The 24,443-nt window shown below is 48.1% G+C and overlaps 1 protein-coding gene across 1 annotated transcript; it reads left to right on the forward strand.

Moving 5' to 3' along the window:
- Positions 1–9,134: 9,134 nt before the first annotated feature.
- Nipal4 (NIPA like domain containing 4) lies at positions 9,135–23,862 on the forward strand. The gene is made up of 6 exons (XM_050138631.1): positions 9,135–9,251; positions 13,756–13,995; positions 17,164–17,220; positions 18,280–18,370; positions 21,010–21,170; positions 21,654–23,862. The coding sequence occupies exons 1-6, from the start codon at positions 9,209–9,211 to the stop codon at positions 22,280–22,282; spliced, it is 1,221 nt and encodes a 406-aa protein (XP_049994588.1). The 5' UTR covers positions 9,135–9,208; the 3' UTR covers positions 22,283–23,862.
- The last annotated feature ends 581 nt before the right edge of the window (positions 23,863–24,443 follow it).

Raw genomic sequence — 24,443 nt, forward strand, 5'->3', positions numbered from 1 at the left:
CAAGAGTATGCACCACCAGAAGGCTTGATGGCTTAGAAAAATCCATTTGAAGTTCCTGGGCGTGAATGGCCTTACATACGGAAAGGGAGAGGGATCAACTTCCTCTCAAACAGGCTGTTACTACTACGCAGTCACAGGGTGGAATTTCACGACCAATTGGATTTGATATAATTAAATGAAATTAACCAGGATTTTTATAGCAAGCCAGTTCAATGCCTTTAACGCATCAGTGGGCACTGGGCCTAAGACAGGGGAGGAGGGTGTAACATTCTTCAAGATTTACTGGACACAGAATGATGCTCTGTTCCTGTTTGTGGGGTTCAGATGGGAAAGGTACGTTCAAGACCCTTGGCTCAGTTGTCTAACAACCACGAAGTCCTGGATTCTACCCCCAGCAACAATTGCTAAAATTCATTCCCTTGCGGAGATGAAAATATCCAACCTCTCTTGTGGTCCCCACAGCAAAGCAAGGTGCAGTTCAACGTTCACCCTAGGGAAACAATCATGAGTTTATTGGGGTTACTTACAGAGTGATGGTATGTTCGAAGGCCTGTACCCGGCACAGACAATGAGTCCTCACGGCTGCGAAAATGGAGTCCCCTCCGCTTCATCCTTCCCCCACCTATATACTCCAGCCTTCCCGGGGATCACGAGGCCACTACAGTGGGGCAGAATTGCATACACCTGGTTGGGAGGGCTGGCTGGATACTCAGGTGAGGGCTCCTTGGGCCTTCCAAGGCCTCTTTTCAGCATCAACCGTCAGCATTCCCAGCTGTGAGGCTCTCTGGCAAGCAGGCGCAGCCAAACTCCTGAAGGTGTTCAGCTGGGGAGATAGTCCTGTATCACATAAGCAATCATAAATTGGGCACGACAGCACTCGGGGGGCAAAGGCTGGAGGATTGAAGTTCAGTGCCATTCTTGACTACATAACGAGTTCAACACTAGCCTTGGCTACATAAGATCCTTGTCTTCCCCACCCCTGGAGATGAGATAGTTTTCTTTGCTCTGTTTTTACCTGCTGGGATTAGGGGAATTGGTAGACACTCGTGGTCACCTTCAGGCCTATTAGAGCGCTCTGGTGCTTTTAGCACTGGAGGGGAAGAAGGGAAACTCACGGGCCGAGCAGCTACTGATGCTTGTACTTGTGATTTTGGCTACCTTTAGTTATTGCTCGAGAGTCTCAAGCCAGATTTTGAGTCAGTTTTTACAGTAAGAACTCTCTGTGATGGTACAGAGGAAGGTGCTGCCTTTGGCATCCAAATAAGTATCTCAGCTTGCTATCTGATAGCTGTAGCTTTGGAAGCATGAGCATGGTGTCCAATTGATTTATACCTCAGTTTCCCCATTTGTTAGGTTGAAAATGAGACACCAACCTCATAGGGGCTGCTGTTATTAGTACAGGGGCAGCATAAAAAAAAATCTACGTGTCATTGCTACTCAATAAGAGACAATTTTATGATAATTAAGATTATTATTAAATCATCACCTCCCTTCTCACTGTACAGATAAAACAGTCAGAGCCTGGAAAGGACCAATGGCTGGCTTAAGGTCACATAACTATTGTTAGGCACTAATTGAGACAAGCCCTGTAGAAGAAAACTTCTGTACATGTATGTCTTCAAAGAGGCATGTTCTTCTCAGTTAAAACTTTGGGGAAAAAAACTGAGCATGCTCAGAGGTGTTACTGTCCATCATCTTTATGTTGCAGGCTGGCCATGCATGTTTCAGGGTGTTCATGTCTGTCATTTTGTACTTTGGAACATGGGCTCCATGGCATGGAGCTAAGTGTGCCCCCAAATGTGACTGCCACCTTTCCTTCTTAAACTGAGCATGCTAAGGAGTTTGCCTACCCACAAACGCCTTGAGCTTCTCTATATGTATATACATATATATATAGAGAGAGAGGGGGCTTTCAAATAAAACCTCTAAACTTCCTTTATTCAGGGAGGTCATTGCTTTGGGAAATGACCTGTGTTTTCTTTACCTTATTTCTCGGCCAAGGTGGTTTTCGGTTTTGTATTCTTTAAGATGCAAACCCGAGTTTTTGTTATGAGTGGCTGAGGTGAGAGCCACACGAGGTCACAAGATTACTCCCCCTCAGAATTCCTCAAGGTGGCTTTTCCCGTGCCAGGCCTCACCTCATGTGCCACTCTGGAATTCGCAGGAATTCTCCTTTGGGATTCAAACCCAATCCCTCATACGGGAGTGTTCAGACCCACTTAGTAACACATACTGGTGTCCCAAGGCCCTGACAACTGGACCTAGAGAACCAAGAAGGTTCAGAGCCTAGAAGTACATTTTCATAAGCCTTTCCATGCAGGGAGGCCCTTGACCATTCTTCCGAACCCTAATCTGGCCTTGAGAGGGCATCCCACAAGAACAGTGGCCCCTGGTGGATGCCCAGCAGAGCACACAAGCCCAGGCATGTCAATCAAGGAGCTTCCAGCATCCCCGCCCTAGCATGGAAAGGGTGTTCGGTCACTGCGGGGGATAGACAGTGGAGAAATAATAAAGGAGACGAGGCTTCAGGGCCATTCACTGGAGCAACAAAAGAGGCTGATTTTGAAGATTTGTTTGTTATCTGTCCACATAACTTTCTACTTAAGGGGGAAAGGGTTTGCCCTCTACTCTGATTTCAATAAAAAGAAAACAGTGGGGGAAGTTTTTATTCCTTCATCTTCAATGTACGTATATGGGAAACCAAGACCCAATGGGAAGAAATTGCCTTAAGTCCCAAGTATTAGTGGCAGAATGGGGAGAATTCATGTCTCCTGATATCATTTATATCTACCGCTAAGACGGCAGCGTCTGCAATGAGCTGATTAAAAACATGGCTGGAAAATAAAGCCAATAACGGTGGGAAAATAATAACCAAGATCAAATTTACAGCTGCTGGAACTTAGTTTCTGTCAAATTCTTTTTGGCTCTTATCTTCTTGAGAAAGTGGTTGAGCCTCCTTTCTGTCCAGCTAATAAATTGTTTTGCCTTTTTTTTTCTTTTTTTGACAAAAACGGGAGGGAGCAGAGCCTGGGTTAAGCTTGCTGCTCTTTGTCAAGCTGGTTTTCCACTGTGGAGTTACTCAGAGCTCTCTGGGTCCCATATGACAGGTACTGCAGGTCGAAACAGGAGGCGGGAGCGCTCCAACCAATTCCCACCATTGCCTGCCCTGAAGTTTCCGATGACTCAGAAGCAAAGGAAAGAGAAAAGACTGAATATAGGTGCCCTGAGAGCCTACCAAACCTGGGCTTACCTACCTACTGTCTGTGGCCACTCGCGGAAGTCATGTGACCTCATAGCGTCTCACTACCATCCACTGGAAAAATGACCTCTCTGATGCCACGACCCTTTCATACAGTTCCTCATGTTGTGGTGAGCCCCAACCATAAAATTATTTCATTGCTACTTCATAACTATAATTTTGCTACTGTTAAGAATTGTAATGTGTATCTCTCATACGCAGGCTCTCTGATACACAATCCCCAAGAGGTTTGAGACCCACAGGTTGAGAACCAGGCAGGTAGTGCCAAGCCCAATGCCCCAAGTTCAATCCCTGGAGCCCGTGTAATGGATGAAGAGCACCAACTCCTAACCTCCATAAAGTCACATGGCACGAGCTCATCGTGAAGTTTGCATGCAGTGACATTTCCTCAGTGTAAGAACACATAAAGATTAGAGTGATACCCAGAAGAGGCCAGTCACATACGAGTCATGGAACAATAACACATGTTGGTGACTGCAATGTAACTGGTTTCCCATAAGACCTGATAATCTTACAACCTTAAGGGCGGTAGACTGCTCACACTCCCACCAAGGCCAAGCAAAGCCGGACTTCCGCCTTCCGCCCTCGACGGTGCTGTCAAAGCCTGCTTTCCACCTGTAGGCAGACGGAACAGTGGTATGTTCAGGGTGAGAGGAGTGACCGAGAAACGTGTTCTGCTGGGTTTCATCACAGCGTCGCTGTGCCATTGCGAAAAGTTACTTAACTTCCTGAGCCTCGGTTTTCTCGTTTTTAAACCGGCACTAATAGCAGTGCCCAGCACATAAACCTTGAACAATGAAATGGCATAATGGAAGTAAAAACTTAACACACTGATTCATCCTTAGAAAATGGCCCCAAAATATTAACTCTTGATTGACCCCAGATTAGTCCTTTGCCTCCAAAAGGAAAGAATAGAGGGCAGCAAAAGCGCCTGGGATGGCCTTAGAGTGACTTCAGATAAAGTGTAGATCATGTTACCAGTTACCTATGTGGTGTTGATCATGACCTTGCATTACTCTCTGCCTCAGTTTCTCTATTTGCAAAACAGAGGAGATGGAATTTGGTGAGCCCTTTTAGGCGCCTAAATAAGGTTAGATGAGAAGACATTGGCTCTCCTACTAGGGTTTCTGTGTGGATCCTACCTCCCCAGCCATCCAGAGTAAAGGACCAGGAAGGGGCTAGCCTCATCAAACCCATGCCTTAATTGAGAGAACTAATGGAAGAGAGAAAAATATCCCAGCCGTATCCATCACTGTGTAACCTGGGTCATTCCACCTCTCTGCACCTCGGTTCCTTCTCACTGGAGCATCGAAGGGTACTCAGCTTGTTATAGCTGCATGAGCTAATGTCAGTCAAGGGCTTAGTCCACAGACAAAGGGTTCAGTAACAGTATTGTCCGTCAATCACTGTTGGTTGCTAGGTGCATTGCATGCAGACCCCATTGTTAGACATAGCCCTTCTTATAGCTGGACCACACACACACACACACACACACACACACACACACACACACGAGTTCATTCCAGGCAGTATTTCCAGTGACAATAAGGTTCTTTATGAGAGCGGCAGCCATGCCATAGGCACACCTGGAAAATTGTAGGCCCGCCTCTGCATACCAACAGTCTGCATTCCCGTTGTTCCCACTCAGCCTGAAGGAGGTGGCAGCCCTTGCCACAAAAACCGGTTTTGCAAAACTGGGGAGAACTGAAGATGATTTCTTACCCAAGATAGAAGGTAAGAAGAAGGGACCCTCCCATATCTCATGTAGTGTTATGGAACCTAGTGCTGTAGGACACTATGCATTGGACCGAAGAATACACTTCAGGGATGTATCCAAGACGGACTTCCATTTCTTTATCTGGAAAATGGAGTGAACCCCAGAACCCTCTTCCCCAGGTCACTGCCAAGACTGAAGGAGCACACACATGGCGCAGAGCCAGCCTACAATGAGCATCGACTGCACCCTTGTCTCTATTCCTCCTGGGGTGTTATTTGACCACATGACACTGGGAACACCCCAACAAAGAACGCTTGGAGATGTCCTTTCACCGCAACATCTGTAGAGTAGTAGAGGGGGGTCTGGGGTACCAATCTGGAAAGCTGGCTTCCTCCCTGGCTTTACCTCTCCATGATCTTCCACGGGACACTGTCAGTCTACAGCCCAGAGTTTTCTCATCTGTAACAGCCCCGTTCAACAGAAACTCAATGTAAGCCACCAAAGCAACTTTAAACAGTTGTAGGCCTCATTTTTTTTTTTTACAAAACATCAAAAGAAATAGGGCAAGAGGAAAATGAATTGAATACTCATTTCTCTCATTTCAATCTATCCCTCCATGTTATCATTTCATTTTCTCTTTGAAATCTTGGTGGTTCTTAATTACAAGGTGATTTTTGGCAGTTTATCTGGGGATGTTCGGGGTTATCAAAACCCAGGGCAGGAGGTAGAGACATGGGGGTGAGCTTGGTTACCTGACAGTAGAGGCCAGACCTTGCTAAACAACTTACAATGCATGGGAAAGACCCCTACATCAGAGGATGGTCTGGTCCAAAAGCTGGCCAGAAGCTGGTTGATGCTTGCAACAAATCTCTGTTTAGATTGGCTGCTTGTCAAGGGCTCATTAGGTACACGTGACCAGTGGCTGCCATATCCGTCTGTGCACATCTTTAGTGTCGATACTGGGCTTTAAAAAGTCAAGGATTTAGAAGCTATGTAGTCTTAACAAATTAGTTTTGTGCTCATCCTTAAATAGCTGACCAAAAGATTTATGGCTGGTCCACCACGGCTGCCTAAGAACAGAGCCCATCTGTCCCTAGCTGGTTAGACCCTTTCAAAGCACCCACCCGCCCCAGGGAGACCAAGCCTGGGTCAAACAGTGAGCCTTGTTGTTCTTGACGGGGAAGACAATGCTGCAGGCCCTGCTACCTGCCTGACAGAGCCATTGTGGCTCGAGCAGAAAAGGGCTTTGTCAGGATGGCAGCCGAGGAGCCCGCAGTTCAATAGGGCCCTTTATGTGTGCCCTGATAAGATGCCCTGATGCCAGCCTTGAGAGGCCCTGCCCCCTCCTGGAGCAGATGGGGAGCCTGGGGCCCTGAGAGGGTATGAAAGGCCCTGCTGAAGGTCTTAGTCCTCTCTACCTCGAAGTGGAACTTAAAACACAAACCTCACCTGTTACTGGGAATCCTTGTTCCAGCACAGGACAGACTCAGTACTGTCCTCTGCCTCAGGCAGAAGGACATCTAGCCAGGCCCCTCAAACACAGTGGCTCCTCAGATGACAAATCCATATATTTGTATATATATTGTATTATATGTATTAAAGAATACGTACATCTCTCTCGCTCTCTCTTCATATCTGGGTACAACCATGGCAAGAATAATTTAAATAGACTCTGTTGAGACAACTAAGAAAAGTGGCCGGATCTTGTGCTCTTAACATAAACATTTCCCCAACACACATACACACACACACACATGCCCCAGTGTAGAGTGGCCATATTAATTAGTTTGGTGTTGTGGTAATCTTTCACAATGTATGCATATGCCAAACCATCACACCGCATTCCTGGCATACATGTCATTTGTGGATAAGGAGCAGTCTGGGTGGGTAAATTGTTTTCTATTCAAGCATGAGCACTTGAGTGTGTAGCCACGGCACCCGCATGCAAATGCCACATGTGGCATTGCTTGTCTGTAACTCCAGCACTGGTGGGAGGAGGGACGAGCAAAGATGGGAAGATTCCTGGGAGTCTGCCAGCTAGTCAGTGCCACAGGAACAGCAAGCTCCCGGTCAGGGAGAGACTCTGGCTAAAAACCAGAAGGGAGGGTGGGGGCTGATTGAAGAGGACCCCAAGGTTGACCCCATCCTCCTGAATGAGTGAGAGCACCCACACATGAATGTACACACATGCATGCTCATACACATGTACACTCACATGAAGTTGTTGTTTGTCAATAATATCTCAACACAACTGGAAGAAATTGAAAAATCTAGCCAGGGAAAACCATTTGTGTATGCTCGCCTCTGTCCTTAAAACACAAGTGATGGAGTTTGAACATGAGGAGGCTTTGGGGCTATGCCATGGCCAGTGTTACAGCCCCCTTGTACTGCAGAAATGCTGAAGTACAAGAAAAGAGACATTCTCCTATCAACTCCTCCTGCTGGGCCAGCATGATCCGATCAATGGATAGTTTCCCACCTGGGCCAGTCATTCTGGTTTCTTGCTTAGTGATCTGACTCACATTTGTCTGAAAGATGCTGGACCCTATTCGGACTCTGGCCTCACACACACTCAGTGGGAGGCAGCATACAGAACTTTCCATGTGCGGTTCTTTCTGCAATGCTTGAGACCGCCCTTCCTCCTCCAACCTCTGCCTGTTCATCCCAACCATCTCCCCAGGGCAACTCATCTACCGAGAAAGGACGAACATGCAGCTGAGTTACTAGAGCAGAAGGGGACTGATCCTTCCAGAAAGCAACCGACTAACCCAAAACATTAGAGGAGGCCACGTGCTCGGAGAAACCACCAAGATCAGCAGGGTAGGGGTGCCTATAAGGACCAGGCTGGGGAGCCTAGTAGGCTCCATCCTTGTCTCACTCTTCACAAGGGCTAGACAGGCAGCCTGCCTCCCGTCCTGACTCAGTTGCGCTGTCACCCACAGAGCCATTATCTTTTATGATTTTATCTTTATAATCATAACCATCACCATCATCATCATCATTACTGCAGTTGTGTTGCGGTATTTTTGACAAATGAAAACTTCAGGGCTGGTGAGATGGCTCGGCTGGTAAAAGCACAAACCTGAGATCATGGGTTGGATCCCTAGGGACATGGTAGAAAGAGAGAAAGATCTCTCAAGAGTTGTCTGTTCTCTGATTTTTCCCATGAATGCCAGGGCATGCACACGCATACACACACACACACACACACACACACACACAAATAAATAAGTGTAAGAAAGCTGCATGTATTTAAGGCATACAAATGTGATGATTTTATATGAATATATATTATGAGTACCATACAAGTTAATATACTCATACATCCCACATATATGTGTATTAGTACACAAATATACATTCCATCATAATTTTATGTATATATCCATATATTCCATCACTCTTACACATATTTCCATATACTCCATTACTCTTACATATATACATTCAGTCGCAACTTTTATTATGTAAACATGCCCATTTATGAAATTTGATTGCTTACATATAAAATTTATAAATGGTGAGTTTGAAAAACATCTACTTCTAAATAATTGGTCTTAACTAGTTTCTCCCAGAACTGTATAAGAAAAGAATAGCCTGATTCATCTGGACAGCCAATCACTTCATTTCCTCCCTCCTTTCAGCCTGCCAATCCCTGGCCGTCCGTTCACGGGACACAAATATGTATTGAACATTTAAGGGCGCCTACTCTGCTTCCATCAGCCACAGTGCCCAGCACGATCAGATCTGTAAGTTCTGCGATAGCAAAGACAGGAGAGGAGGGTAAAGGAAATGGGGGGGGGGGGACTAGGTTCTCAGACCTTTCCTTAAAACTTCCACCGCCCAAAGTGACCTCTGTACCATCCCGGAGCACATCAACTCTGCCATTGAGGAAACTAGATGTGGATGCTGCTGTCCTGGAAAGGCGGGCCCGGCGGACCCGCCCCCTCTCTCCTGCCCCTGGCACGGGCCAGTGACTCGGTGGCTGGCACCCAGCTGCGGACGCACCCTGGAAGGGCACGAGCCCCTGCCCCAGTGTTGATTCCCCAGCACCCGGTGTTGCCCAAGGCGCAGGGTGACTCCTCCCCGGGGACCCTCCCCTCTGGGTCGCGTCACTCTCCCCTCCCCTGGGTCCGGACTCCAGCGGCTTCCCGCGCCTGAGCCTCGCTGGGACAAGAGGCGGCCACCTGTTTAGGAGCCGCGGACCTCGGGCATCGTCAGCCCAGGTCCCCATGGAGTTGCGGGTCGCCAACGCCAACGGCAGCTGCGAGAACGGTGCGTGCGACTGTAAGGGGACCTGGGAGGGCGCTGCGCTTCTCACCTTGCTCCCACCAAACTCGTCAATTTCTCACTTGCTGGGGCCGCAAACTAGGGGTGGTGGTAGTCAGCGTCATATTCTCACCCGGTTCCCAAACTGTCCTGAAGATCCGGTCTGGCGGAAATGTTGCCTCCCCAGTGGCAGCCGCGGGGATGCTGAGGCCAGCTGAGAGGAGGAAAACAGAGCGCATGGGACAGGTGGTCCTGTGAAAAGGCTGGGGTAGAGGACTCAGGGGTAGTGTTGGGTCCCTGCAGGTACCTGCCCACATATCTTTCCATCACCCAAAGCAGAGAGTAGAGGGACAGAGTGGTTCCCCATCTCCAAATCCACACAAAACTTTTTGGAAAGGGAGAGAAATGATCAGGAAAACCCCTTGATTTTCTAGTGTGTTCTTAACTACGTAGACCATGGCCCTTCCCTGAACTATCCCATTTAATCCCAGAAGCAAACTCCAATAAGCAGGCAGCTGGGTTTTTGTTGTTGTTGTTGTTGTTGTTGTTGTTGTTGTATTTAGACAAAGTCTTGCTAAATTGTCCAGTATAGTTTCAAATGTGTGATCCTCCTGTCTCAGTACACCTCGGCCGGGGAGTACAAGTGTATGCCACTGGTCCTAGATTTTGTTTTAAAATTTATTACTAGTGTGCATGTATATGAGCATGCCTGTGTGTGTCTGAGCATGCATGGGCGGACGCATGTGTGTGCGTGTGTACTTGCGTATTTGTGTGTGTGTGATGCATGGTGTGTACTTATGCGCACGAGTGCTAGCTATACCGAGGATATGGAGGGCAGAGGACGGCTTTGTGCAGTGAGTTATCTCCTCCTGCCTTTGTGGAAGTTCCAGGGCTCAGGATCAAAGGACTTTACCTAAGGAACCATCTTCCCAGCCCTAAGCCTACGTTTTTAAAACTTTGTTGTTTTTGTTTTTCTGTTCTTTTCCTTTGGATTTTTTTCCTCTTTCTCTTTTCTGTTTTGCAATGTTGGAAATTGAATCCAGGGCCTTGTACAAGCTGGGAAGGGATGCTAACACTAGCCTTCATCCCCAGGCATTTTGTTGAAGCGTCACTGTGCCCATTCTAGAGATACAGAAACAGAGGCTCTGGCAGGGCTAATAGTTTGCTCCTGGTAACACAGTGGGGAATGTGAACCACTTCTTGGGTCCAGACTCCTGAACCCACACTGCTGCCATCCTCTGTTCCATCTGGAACATTCTCCATGTGCTTCCTGCCTTGGAAGTACAGCCTGTGCCGTGTCCTGAGGTCCCTAACTTCTGCCCTTCTTCAACGAAGCCAGCTCCTGGTGTTGACTGACCTTAGTCTCATTTTCAGCTTCACTCCTTAACCCAAGGCAGAGGGCACTCCTAGTTCTAGAACATGCTAGAGTAAAAGCTTATCAGCTTGGTACCCCCTTTTTCAGATATGTACCCACTCTGAATTGGGTTCCCTTTGGTCGTCAGCTCTCTCTTTATCTCTTTACTGTGCTGGGAGAATTTGACTTCCTCAGAGGTGCTGAGCTGGGGGCTAGGGTTCTGAAATGAGCCCCTGCCTCCACCCACTAGCAGTGAGACTTGAAGAAGCAGGGGAAAGGTGAGGAGCAGACTCTGGCTTACTGCCTGCATTTCCTGGACTCAGGGAACTCCCCAGATGAGGCTCTTGGGCAAGGATGCCCCGAGCTGGTGGAACAGGAGAGAGCATGCAGAACCAGTCTGGTCAGGCCCCGAGATGACGACTTCTTGTCTCATTGTCCCATGGTCGAAAGACAGAGGTCTCATAGCACAAGACACACAGATACCCCCTGGTGGATTTCAGTCCCAACTCCAGCAAATCTTTATGGGACCTCAGTTTCCCCCAAGAATATAAGAGGATTAGACCATCTGTTGGGGGTTTTGTGGTTGTTTTCCATTTTATTACTTTTCCTACTTAGCACACGAAATAGTGGGTTTTGCTAAGAGAATTTAGTACACATATCTGATTGTGACAATTGTGCCTTGCTCACATTTGCTCGCCCTCCGCTTTATGCAGCCCTTCCTCCCCCTCACTATTTTTTAACGAATGCCTCCTTGTCCCCCATCTGGTACCTGGGGTGGAACCTACCTACAGCCTTGTTTATCCCTGGCACATCCTCTACTTTTGAGATACACCTACTGCTGAGCTACATCCGAGACCAGCTGAGTTTCCTAAAGGCCCTTCTACCTCTTCTCCAAGGCTCTGGGCCACGTCAGAAAGGGCAACTTTGTCCTTACTCGGCTCCATCCAGATGCTACTCTGATGGAGGCTTGCCAAATTTCAGTCTCCCTGGCCTTGGATTTGGGGGCCCATCTAGACACAGAGTAGAAACTCCAGCTTGGTCTGGTCTGGGCTTAGGTTCTTGGCACTAGGGTCTAGGCCTTTGCCACACACGCTAGGGAGATCAGAAACTGAAACACCTGGAAAGGGCAATACCAAACATGAATTGTGGGAGCAGGGTAAACTGAGGAATTTCATAGGCATGTCTAAGAGAGATTCAGCTGCTGTCTCCAGGGCTGGCATGACCAGATAGACAAACTGACCTTCTAAGCTTCAAGTGCAACCCCAAGTCTGAATGTTCCTAGGAAAGCTCCCCATTTTTGACTGTTTGCGACAGGTTTACGTGTTAACACGAGATGAAGTGAAGATGGATCCCGCACATCACTGACCCATGGGGCAAGATGTTTATCAAAGAATGTGTAGTGATTCTGAGCAGAGACTCAGCCATCAGATGGGCATGGGATCTACTTCTGGCTTCACCTTTCTATAGTTGGATGGGATCGGGTGTTTTCATGGTGGTATGACCCTAGACACATTTTTATTACAGGTGTCTTTAAGGCCCTTTAAGAAGGTCCTTTTATTACAGGCCCTTTAAGAAGGTCACTGAACTTGATTTCTCCTACTAAGGACCTGGAAATGGTCACTGTGATTGTTTCACTGAGTGGTTGTTAGGAGTCCTAAGGAAAACTCTAGAACAGGAGCCAAGTACACGGTAGCACTGGTCGAGGCTTGGTCATGCTTTCTTGCATTTCACTGGACTTGTGTGGCTTTGTGTTTCACCGAGGGTCTTCCCTTTGTTCCCAAGACTGTCCTTGGTGTCTGTGCCAAGGAGACCGACAAGTCGGGGGACTGGCAGCGGGTCTCGAGGAAAGAGTCAAACTGCAGACCAGACCGAGATGTCCAGGATGACAACAGAACCAATCCGGTTATACCCAGAAACAGTCCCAAGGCCCTGACCCAAACACCACACATCTCAGAAATAAGTCCTGGAATGATGAACTCCCTCCCACAGGAAGCTCACTCCTCAGTTACCTTCAGGCTGACCGGGGCCTGTGTGGGCTATCTGCCCGGTGGCATTCCCACTCCACCTAAAGTTGGCAATAAAATGAAGAAGCCCCAAGTGAGCTCATGAGTTATGGGAGAGCCAACAGCCCAGAGGCTGAGAGGGGATCCCTGTGGAGGACACTGGGATGGATGTAGTGACGGCTGAGAGCTTAGGTGGCGTCCTACCTGGTGTGGAAGACATCGGTCCCACAGGTTGAAATTCTGAAGCCAGACCATTGGTCAAGGCTTTCTAGAAGGACAGTTCTTACAGAATAAGTATATATTTAAAAAATGTGTTAAATCAGCTTACGTTGCAGTAGTAACAACCGTCGTGTTGCTCCTGAGAGGTTGAGAACTGTGTAGTTACTTACTTGGTCCTTCAGGCCGCATGCCTCAGAAGTCAGGGTAGTCCTACACTGGCTGTGTCACCCTGGGGAGCCCAAGAACCTGCTAGCTGCTCTGTCTGTGAGGCTGGTCGACTGCGCAGTATGGATCTGCTGTTAAAATCCTGGAGGTTCCTGGAGAGTAGCTCATTCTCAGTGGAAGGCAGAGTCCTAGGACACTGGTTCTGCCCTCAGGGAAGGAATCAGCTGCAGGAGAAACAGAGTCAATCAACTCCAGGAAAGAGGGAAGGAGTGAGCAAAAGCGAAGTAGCCTTCCTTCTGCTGTACCCTCTTTCCATCTAAAGGTGCCGCTCCCAGCGGGGGAGGGCTTCCCACATCAATTAAGACAAACAAGACAAGTCCTCGGGTGAGATTCTTTACTCAAGTGACGAGAATTCCCAGCAAGCTGATGTTAAGACCAACCTCACGAACTGTGTGTCCTTGAATAAATACCCTCACAGGCTCCATTTCCTTGTCTGTGGAATGAGAATTAAAGACATTGCCTACAGGACAGGAGGTCCTACAATGTGATAAGTCCATGCAAATGAGCTGTTTATTGAGATGACAGCTAACAGCACAGAAATTGGGGACTAGTCTTTTTTGGTTGAGATCTGATGTGTGGGCGGAGCCCTGGAGCAATAGAAACATGCCATCTACGTCAGCATCAATTCCAGCACATTTGAACTATGTCCTCACGTATTTGAACCGTGCCCATGTCCTCAATCTAACTCTCAACATGTGTTCCCCTCTAGGTTCCATAGTCAGTCTCTATTGCTCTTCCCAAGAGGTCCTCTGTCAGATCATCAGAGGCATCAGCCCTGAAGAACCCAACAATGCCACCGTAATCACCTGGCAGGAGAGGGTCAGGAAGAGGTATGGCTTCTACATTGGCGTGGGCCTCGCCTTCCTCTCCTGCCTGCTCATCGGTGGCAGCGTCATCCTTAAGAAGAAAGGCCTCATCCGACTTGTGGCCACGGGGGCCACCAGGGCAGGTAGGCTCCTGGGGCAGGTGGGAATGGATAAGGGGCAGCTGCGCCTGGAATGAATGACTTCCCTTCACAGGGACCTCAGGTGGGTCCTGGAGGTTTGCTGTCAACCCTGCTGAGAATCCCCACTGCCAATAGCTGGACGTTGTCCTTTCCAGTCCAGTATTTCCTGAGAATTCCATGATGTACACATTTAGGGTATAGACACAGCAAAGCCTCGGGATGGAGAATCAGACACTCCAGGCTTCATCTCAGCTTGGATTCTTACCAGCCTGTCCTGCAGAAGAAATCACAACTTCTTCTGTGAAATGGGACCACAAATGCCTCAGCCCACACACATCACAGGAGAGCCTTTGCACATGCAGCCAACTGTGGTTCAGGCACTGAGCCTCTTTCCTTTGAAAGACTGGATGCGATTCACTGAGACAGTCCTCGGGAAAGGACATCCCACATCATTTATGGCGTGCCTGCTGTGTACCAGGTGCAGTGTGAAACCTGGGACCCAGCGTCCCGTGGCGCTTCCGGTCAAGTGGGAGAGAGAGTCAGGCAATGTGAAGTCCTCCTGTGATGTGCCGAGCGCCTTCGTGGGGAAGATGCAGGTTGCTAGGGGAAGAGTTTATACAGGTCGCTAAGGAAACACTTTGGAGTCTGTAAAGTTCAGATACAGGTACAGAAAGGAAGTTTTCTGGAAAACTTGTTTCTTATACAGAGAACTGAATGAAAAGGAGGGAGCAGGGAGGATGGAGAGAGAGGACGACTCAGTGGCAGGAGCAGTGAGTGCCAAGGCTCGGAGGAGAGACTGAGCTAGAGATGGAACCGAGGGCAATTCAGGACGACCAGAGAGTGCAGGGGCGGATGAGCTCAACAAGGGTCACAGAAAGTGGGCTGCAGAGATTGAGTGTGATTAAGGGATTGACTGATGTTTTCGGCAGGGGAGTGACAGTCTCATTTATGGTCTGAGAAGGGTCCCCGTTGCTAGGTAGAGAATGGATTAGAGTCCCAGAGTGGAACCAATGAACCAAGAGGACAGAAGTAGGGCACTGGGCCTGGAAACACTTGGCAGATTCCAGAGATAGTTTGGGGGGGGAGGGGCGGAACTCACTGGCTTTGATGATTCTCCAGGCTCCCAGGGGAGGAGAGGGAAGTCAAGGATGACTCAGGTTTCTGACTTGAGCAACTGGGAAGCCAGTGGATGGTGCCCCGTTCTGCAATGAATGCAGAGGGAGAAACAGGTTTTGGGATGAGGGCCTGTTCAAGTTTGGACCTGTTCTCTGATTATTCATCCCTTTCCCACGGGACACTGCCCTTTGGAAGCAGACCATTACAATTCCAACTCTGGTGGCTTAACTGTTTGTTGTTAGTGGGGTTCTGGGCAAGAAATGTGTTTTTATTTACCCCCAATTCCCTCACTTTTAAAACAGACGAAGAATGGTAACAACTTGGCATGTGTGGTGGTGTACGCCATCTGTTCTAGTGTTCATTCATTTCCGTGATAAAACACTAGGACACTTTGGAAGGAAAGAGTGGGGGGCTGGAGAGATGGCTCAGAGGTTAAGAGCACTGATTGCTCTTCCTGAGGTCCTGAGTTCAATTCCCAGCAACCACATGGTGGCTCACAGCCATCTATAATGAGATCTGGTGCCCTCTTCTGGCATACAAGCATACATGGAAGGAATGTTGTATACATAATAAATAAATAAATCTAAAAAAAAAAAAGGAGATACTGGAAGGAAAGAGTGCATCGTGAAGGGAAGTTGAGGCAGGAACCTGAAAGCAGGAACAGAAGCAGAGGCTTGGAGACAGGTTACTTACTCACTGGCCTGTTGCTTATGGCTAGCTCAGCCTGCTCTTTTGCTTGATTGGTTGGTTGGTTTTTGTTGTTGTTTTTGGTTTTTGGAGACAAGATTTCTCTGTGTAGCAGTCCTGGCTGCCCTGGAACTTGGTTTGTAGACCAAGCTGGCTCAGTCTGCTGCCTTTTTATACAACCTGGGGCTACCTTTCCAGGGATAGTATCACTACATTGGGCTAGGCCCCCACATCAAGCACCAGTCAATCAAATGCTCCATAGCCTTGCCCACAGGCCAATCTGATGGGTGCAATTCCACTCCTGCAGGTCCCTCTTCCCAGTTTAGTCTGTCAGGTTGACAAAACACAAACCAGCACACCATCCCAGCACAGATGGAGACAGAAGGAGCATGAGGTCAAAGCCAGCTGCAGTTACATAGTCAACTCCAGGTGGGGTCTCTAACCTCCACAGTGAGATCCCTCATAGGAAACAGAGACGGGGAGAGGGGTTCAACAGCCCAGGGTAGAATGCTTCCACTGAGGGTAGGGAAAATGCCAGAAGATAAACAGACCATCTGTAATTACAAGTGCTAAGAACCATGAAGGATGTTGGCCATCTCAAGGGGAAATTACAGGAACTGGAGGCCAGAATGGGCACCTAAGGGAAGCAGTAGAGACCGACAGTGTGGGTGTGAATTCAGGCAAACACTAGAGGGGAGCATTCTGCACCTAGGGAGAAACTTGGTGCAGGAAAGAGCTTATGGTTCCTGAGCAATATGAAGACTATGGCAGGGGTGTTTGCAGAGGCGGGCAGGATCAACCCTGCCCATAAGAAGCGGGACTTTATTTCTGGAATAAGTGGAAGACACTGGGTAGCTATGCATAGAAAAGGGGTATAGCCTGATTTGCGTTTTCCAAAACCACTGGCTGCCAGGAAAGAAACAACTTGCTATGGGAATAAGTGTGAAGTCACAGTAACTCCGTAACAAAAGCGGTTGCATCCTCCTGGCCAGACATGAAGGACAAGGATGCTGACAGTGCTGTGGATACATACCCAGCACTTTTTGGTGACAGAATCAGTCATCCAGACTACATGCACAGGGCCCCTGATTTCTAGAAGGGTCATTTGCCGAGTTTCATATAACAAGTTGCAGGGCTGTGGTGGAAGTCAAGAGTCATGTTTAGGGCAGAGATTGGGGTACATGTAAAAAAAGGAAGAGATGCCAAGTCAACAGTTTAGAGGCACAGCTGAACTCAGAAGACAAGTCCAAGCCACAGATACAAAACAGGACAACTAAGTAGCAAGTCCTGGGGGACAGTTCAGGTGACAAAGGCAGAACCCCACAAAGTAGCACTAACTTCTAACCTTGTGTCTATTTCCTCCTGCAGTGAATGGTGGCTATGGCTACCTGAAGGACCCGATGTGGTGGGCTGGATTTGCTACCAGTAAGTGACTTCTTTTACTACTAAGAACAGTGACCTACTGATGGCTAGGATGGAGATAAAGGGAAGGGCAGATAGAACCATCCTGTCTCACTATAGACCCTGAGGCCAACCTGCTTGGGAGAACCTTGTCCCTGTAGACAGCTTATACACTGAGATGTCATTTTCTCAGCCCAAAGGCCTCTTCTATGACGATAATGATGCACGTGCACAGGCCTGGGATGTAGCTCAGTTGGGAGAGCACTTGCCTAGCATGCACAAAGCCCTGGGTTCAATCCCAAGCACCGCATAGAACAGGGATGGTAGAGCTAGAGCGTGCCTATAATCACAGCACTCCAGAGGTGGAAGCAGGAGGAAGAGAAGTTCAAGGTCACCCTCAGTTACACAGCAAGTTCAAGGCCAAGCTGGGACGTCGGAAACCCTGTTTCAAAAAAATTTTTTTTAAATGAATACAAGTGTGTTCTCTCATCTGCCAAATAATTACAGGGCGCTGGTAGCACTGCCCCTTGGCCACAGTCTTGACCTCTACCTGGTAGACTTTGGGAACCTTAGGCAACTGCACTATCCCATGACAATATGACTGTCTTGTCCAGATTTGTACGCTCACACATTGCTCCCGCTGTCCATCTCCCCTTCTGGTTATCAAAGCTTAATTTTTAAAAATATTATTATTATTGCTATCATCATCAACACCATCAGTTGTGTGTTAGGAAGATGTTAGTCATCTTCCTCTTATGTTTTCCGCTTTAGCTTTTGAAACAGGGTCTTTTACAAACCTGAAGTGCGGTTCACCATGTCTGCTAGGCTGGATGGCCAATAGTTTGCAGGATCCACATCGCTCTACCCCACTGAGTTCAGGATTTGGGCCTTGCCACCTTTACTTAAGAGTCTGGGTCTGATCTTATCTCCAGGGAGACAGCACATGGACGGATCTTAAGGAGTGCTGGACTTGGGTTTTAGGTACAGTTGAACACTGACAGAAACCATCTCTGCCCAGATTCTTCTGGAACGGACGTGGTGCCTTGGAGTCACACTGGCCTCTTTTCTCCTCTAATTTCCTAGTGTCTGCTGGAGAAGTTGCCAACTTTGGCGCCTACGCATTTGCACCTGCTACAGTTGTCACGCCCCTGGGAGCACTGAGCGTCCTCATCAGGTCACTGTCCCCTCTTCTGCCACCTCTGGTCCTTTCCTGTTTTTGTTTTGTTGAGACCTAGATTTACCAAAGTGGGAGCAGCTACCTAGGACCTCCAAAACAGTCCATCAGTACTGAGAAAAGGGAGCATGATCTTGAGAGCTTCCGGCTCTTGGACTGCTGGCTGCCATGGGTCTCAGTTCCTCTTGATGAATTAATAACACCAGCCTCGGTGTGCATTTGTTTCTAGTGTGTATGTCTTACATGTATATGTGAGCGTGTACAGTTGTGTATAAGGATGCATTTGCATTTGTGTACACGTGTGTGTGAGCTGTCTGCGGGGGACAAATATTAGAGTTCGTTGTCTTTCTTAATTAGTTCCTACATTTTTTTAATCAATGTTTCTCACTTATTGGAGCTTCCAGTTGGTTAGGCTGGAACCCAATAAGCTCAGTAATCCTTCAGTCTCTAGACTCCCTAGGACCAGGATTATAGGCACACATCACCACACATGGTGGGTGCAGAGAATTTGAACTCAGTCCCTCATGCTTGCAGGGCAGGCACGTTACCAACCGAGCCACAAACAATACTACCCGAGTAGTAATCCATACTCAAAACCTTTGTAGTGATGGGTTCACAGGCAAGTCTCTTAGCCAAGCCTCAATGAGCCCATAGGCAAAATAGAATACTAATGATACACACTCAGAGAAATAGATGAGACAACACAAAGAATGGATGTAGAGCAAACTAGCTCCAAGCAACCATGGCTACAATAGACAGAGGGGAACTGTGCATAAAGACATCTGGATGTAGTTGTGTACCAGCTCACTTCATCCTCATATGTGTTCCCAAGACCCAGAGAGGTTAAGCACTTTGGCCAAGGTAACTTTCCAGCAGTTTCTACTTCTTGACCTATATCTGTTCCTTGGGTGGTAGACAAACCCCCTCCTTTTACTTGTATATGTTGGCATGTAGACCCTGTAGTCAGGCCAGGAGCTATCCTATGCAGTATAATCCCAGGACCCAGGAGTTAACAGCCATGCTGTGCTCTGTTGCTCTCTCGGAGAAGACTTTGCAAACAACGATTTTAAAAATTAAGGATCTTAGAGCTGGTGCTGTAGCTGGGAGTAGAGTACTCACCTGGCATGCTTGGGTTTGACTTCTAACTTTCTCGAACAACCAAAAACCAGAATATGATAAAATAGTTGATACTAGGTGTTCGCACCTTTTATTGCTCCCATTCCTCCGAAGCTATGAACTAGATATACCTGAGGAATGCTCTTTTTTAGGGGCTACCTCTGGAGCCCCGACAAATTTCGGCCAACTACACCTAGGACCTATCATCTCTTCTGTTTTTCCACCTGATGACAGTTTTGCAATGTTTACAGCTGTGAGACAATTAGATTCCTCACTCTCGAGACACAACTGGCCTGGCTGCTCTTCCAGCTGAGTAGAAGCGCTCCCCAAATCTGATATGTTTACAAATTCCTACTCACGGGATGTTCTGGAAGGCACGGGATTCGCCACTGTCCGGCCCTGCCTGTGTAAATGCCATCAGAATCTCTCAAAAAGAACATTGTAGGTAAAATAGTTGAGTCTCGCAGCTCCCGGCTTGCTCAGTTTGCTTTCTTATCTGCCCCAGGACCACCTGCCCAGGTGTGGCACTACCCACCGTGAGCTGAGTCATTCCTCAGCAGTCATCAATCAAGAAAATGACCCACAAGCTTGCCTACAGGCCAAGACTTTTGGATGCTACCTAGGTCCCAGGTTATCATTCACAAAACATTTTTAGTGTGAACTAATGCCACCTTCATAAAGCAAGTGAGCTCACGATTCATTTCTAACCTGCCCAGTCCCCCTTTTCCTTCCCTCATCTAGAGGATCAGAAGGGAACAGAAATCACAACATCAAGGAGCTGGAAGGATCTTGCTCAATAAAGACTCCGGAAAACATAGCGGTTCTCTCTAATGTAGAGGAAAACCTGTCGGCTTTGCAGTAAGATCAAAGTCCGTTCAAAACCTGCTTTTGCCACTTAACAGTTAAAGGACTTTGCTGAGTCATTTCAGCTTCTACGAGCTCAGCTTTTTCATCTGTAAATTGGGAGCAGTATCTGTTAATTCAGAGATTTGTCAGATTAACTCTCACACGGGACATGTTAGGAAATGCACACCCCAAGACATGGTGTCCATAATTATCATTGTGGTGGTTTATATTGGCATAGGCAAGTGGAAGAGAAATGGATTCATTCTCTATGACCTAAGGAACAGAAATGGGACAAGAAATAGAAAGTACCAGAAAATGCATTTGGAGTGAATACATAGTGTGAACCTGCCATGTGCTCACTTGGCTTGTTCCTGGCTACCAGACGCATATGAGCCATAGTTGCAAAACATCTCCTAGCAATGCTATGGGACAATACTGTAGAAGGAGCTGTGGACTGCGGCCCAGCTTCCGCTTGGTTAGCTTTACACCCGAAATAACAACACACAAATTATATTCATTTAAACACTGCCTGGCCCATTAGCTAGGAAGGTCTCCACAGAGAGGAGTGAATTTTGGACTGTTGTCTCCCCTAACAGTCTTTACTCGCCCCTTTGTGTCTTTTGTGGGGCTGGGACAGGTATCCTCACTCAGTCCCTTTCTCCCATACCCCTGTACAGTGCCATCTTCTCCTCCTATTGCCTGGGGGAGAGCCTGAATCTACTGGGGAAGCTGGGCTGTGTGATCTGCATGGCTGGCAGCACAGTGATGGTCATACATGCCCCCAAGGAGGAGAAGGTCTCGACTGTTGTGGAGATGGCTTCCAAGATGAAAGACACAGGTGGGTTTCAAGCACTGGGTTGGCAGAAAACACGGCGCGGGGGGGGGGGGGGAGAGGATGAATTATATATAGAGCATCTAATTGGGCTTTGTCCATCTCAGTACTGCCCCCTTGAGGAAGAGGTGAGCAACAGAAAGGAAGTTGGGCAGTACCGTTAGCAAGGCTTCCTGGAGCGTTGTAAACATGTACCATTTATATTGTTCATTATATGCAAGCACGTCTCTAAATACACATATTTTTATTATAGAAACATCTTATGCAAGAATATGCATTATTTTATAAAGCAGCTCTACAAGAAAAAAAATCCCCCTTTTGATCCCTTTTTACAAGTGAGTAAACTAAGGTCTTAGAGTTTAATAACTTGCATGAGTTATTCAAAGGTCTGAAGCTGAGACTAGAACCCACATGTGTCAGACTGTGAGCTGGGTCCCTAGATACTGTCTGCGTGCCTCACTGAATGATTCCTGTCCCTCCTTCCCGAAGGGTTCATCGTATTTGCCGTCCTTCTGGTGGTGTCCTGCCTCATCCTTATCTTCATTGTCGCCCCGCGTTATGGGCAAAGGAATATCCTCATCTACATCATCATCTGCTCTGTGATCGGATCCTTCTCCGTGACTGCGGTCAAGGGTCTGGGTGTCACCATTAGGAAATTCTTCCAGGGCTTACCCGTGGTGCGGCATCCCCTGCCCTACATCCTGTCCCTCATCCTGGGGCTGTCCATCATCATTCAGGTCAACTTCCTCAACCGGGCACTGGATATTTTCAACACCTCCCTGGTCTTCCCTATCTACTACGTTTTCTTCACCACGGTGGTAGTGGCCTCCTCCATCGTCCTCTTCAAGGAATGGTTTACCATGTCTGCTGTGGACATTGTGGGTACTCTGTCTGGCTTTGTCACCATCATTTTGGGTGTGTTTATGCTCCATGCTTTCAAGGATTTGGACATCAACCAAATCAGCTTGCCGCACACGCACAAAAGCACAACTCCCGCCCCCGCCCCAGAGCCCACAGTCATTAAACTAGAAGATAAGAATGTCCTTGTGGACAACATAGAACTTGCCAGCACACCATCACCGCAACAGAAGCCCAAAGTATTTATGATCCACTCTTAAAGCCTGGAACTACCTGAGTAAGAGGAAGTGCCCGATAGTCCAGACTGACCTCTCAAGTTCAAAACCACCAGGTTACTTTCAGCACATCTGTTGCCAAGGGCTATCTATTTTTGAGATATTCTTTTATACCTCACTGCTGTTTCTAGAAGGAAAAAAATCCCTACCCACTAAGGTAGGGGTAGCAAGACTTCCTAGAGATACAGCCCTGGCAACTAAATTCACTACTTTCTGTTGGAGCCAGCAAGTCCCCAGAGCCTCTTCCCTCTGGTTCCCTCGGCACCATCTCTGTGTTGTTGGGGAAGAAGAGAGAATCTGACCTGCTGAATGTAGCCCAGCTCAAGAACTGCCCTCAGATACTGGTTGTCAAGAAATCCTTCACACCAATTGACCTGTTGTGCTGGACTTAGCCCAAGAATGAAATTTGTGGAGGTCTGCAGAGCAGCCTGTGTGCCCTGTCATCCCAAGGTGCATGGCAGGTGCCAGGTAGCCTGATGTTTCCTGGAGATAGAAGCAAGACCCCAGCTGACCGTCTTACTGTGAAAGCCACCTGATGCCTCAGGGAAGTTCCAATGAGTCCATTCTCCAAGCCCTCCAGCCTGGAGGTTGTATCTTGCTGTCCATGTCCCAAGTGGCACCGCCACCCTTCCCTCTCTTTGTCCATCCCAAGGCACCAGTCACTGGCGCATGCACACTGTAACCTTAGAATTCAACAAGAGCAGGGATGTCTCCTTGCCTGGCTCTGCTGGCCAACCCCTAACCTCCCCTGGGAATAGAACAGTATTGTGCGGTCACTCTGGAATTTAGCAGAATGTGACTTCTTTGCAACAAGGAGTGGACCATAATATGACTTGGGGAGGTGGGGGAAGAGTATGAGGAACAATGCCAAGGTTGGAAGGATGGGGTTATGGGCTCTCTGGAAACCTGGAAGTAACTTTCGGGCTGACTCTAAGGACCCAAGTGAGAACCCAGGCCAAAGAAGGCGTGGGGAAATTTCTGAGCCATAGCTCATGGAATTGGTTTTGAATCTCAATAACCAAGTGGGAGTTTAGGATTGGTGCATCCTTGGTGGCCCAACTGGGCCTGAGTCTATCTCTGTTGACAAAACTAGCTGCCCACACTGGAAGTAGCATGCCAGACTCTTCCTCCATCACTTGCTCTGGGGACCATCTTTGGTGACCTCATACTTGGCGTGCACAGACAGCAGTTGAGGAGAGAACTGGGATCCTTTTCTTCCCAGCTGCTTCCAGCTGTGAAAAGAGGGACCACAAGAAGGTGAAGTCAGAAGCCAGTGTGTGGGAAAGAAGGGGGACTTGATCCTCAGTGCAGATAGGGTCCTGGTCAAGCTCCCTGCCTGTTTGCCTGATCCCCTAAGGGCGACCACACCCATGTCAAACCTTTTCTAGCTTTGAACAAGTTCTTAGGGCAGATCAACACTCTGGGCCCCTGTTCGTTCCTTCCATCTCCAAATCCCCAGAGTTTTAATGAATGTGGATTTCTGACTGTAACTGAGATCCAGGCAACACATTGGATCTCGGGGATGGCAGTCAGCTGAGGGTTCTGAGAGCCTGGGCTCTGGGGTCAAGAATAAAGACTTCAGAGTGTGTTTACTTGACAAATGTCTTCCTCTTCCTTGAACACGGAGCAAATTCACACCACTGGTCCCTCTAATGTGATGGGGAGCCAATCCACACCACTGGTCCCTCTAATGTGATGGGAAGCCAATCCCTGATCTCTGAAATTCCAAGCAAAGCCCTCCCGTGTCTTTTTACATTTCTGCCCTCACTTAATTGGGGAAGGACGCTGTTGGAGTGGCTGCTTCTGAAGACGACACCTCAGCTAATGCCTGAGCCCTTACTCGGCTCCAGGCATAGCTAAGAGTTTATGATACATGAAGGATGCTTTCCCAGCACTCATGTGAGGTCACTGCCTTAGCTAAGGTTTCTACGGCTGTGAAGAGTCGCCATGACCACAGCTACTCTTATAAAAAAAAAAAAAGCATTTCATTGGGGGCTGGCTTACAGGTTCAGAGACTTAGTCTATTATCTTCAGGGTGGGAAGCATGGTAGCTTGCGGGCCGACAGGATGCTGGAGAAGGAGCCAAGAGTTCTACATCTGGATCCGCAGGCAGCAGGAAGAGAGTGAGCCACTGGGGCTGCAACCT

Source organism: Alexandromys fortis, unplaced genomic scaffold (assembly GCF_014885135.2).
Source record: "Alexandromys fortis isolate MF-2015 unplaced genomic scaffold, M_Fortis_MF-2015_v1.1 scaffold_11, whole genome shotgun sequence".
NCBI classification, from domain to species: Eukaryota; Metazoa; Chordata; class Mammalia; order Rodentia; family Cricetidae; genus Alexandromys; species Alexandromys fortis.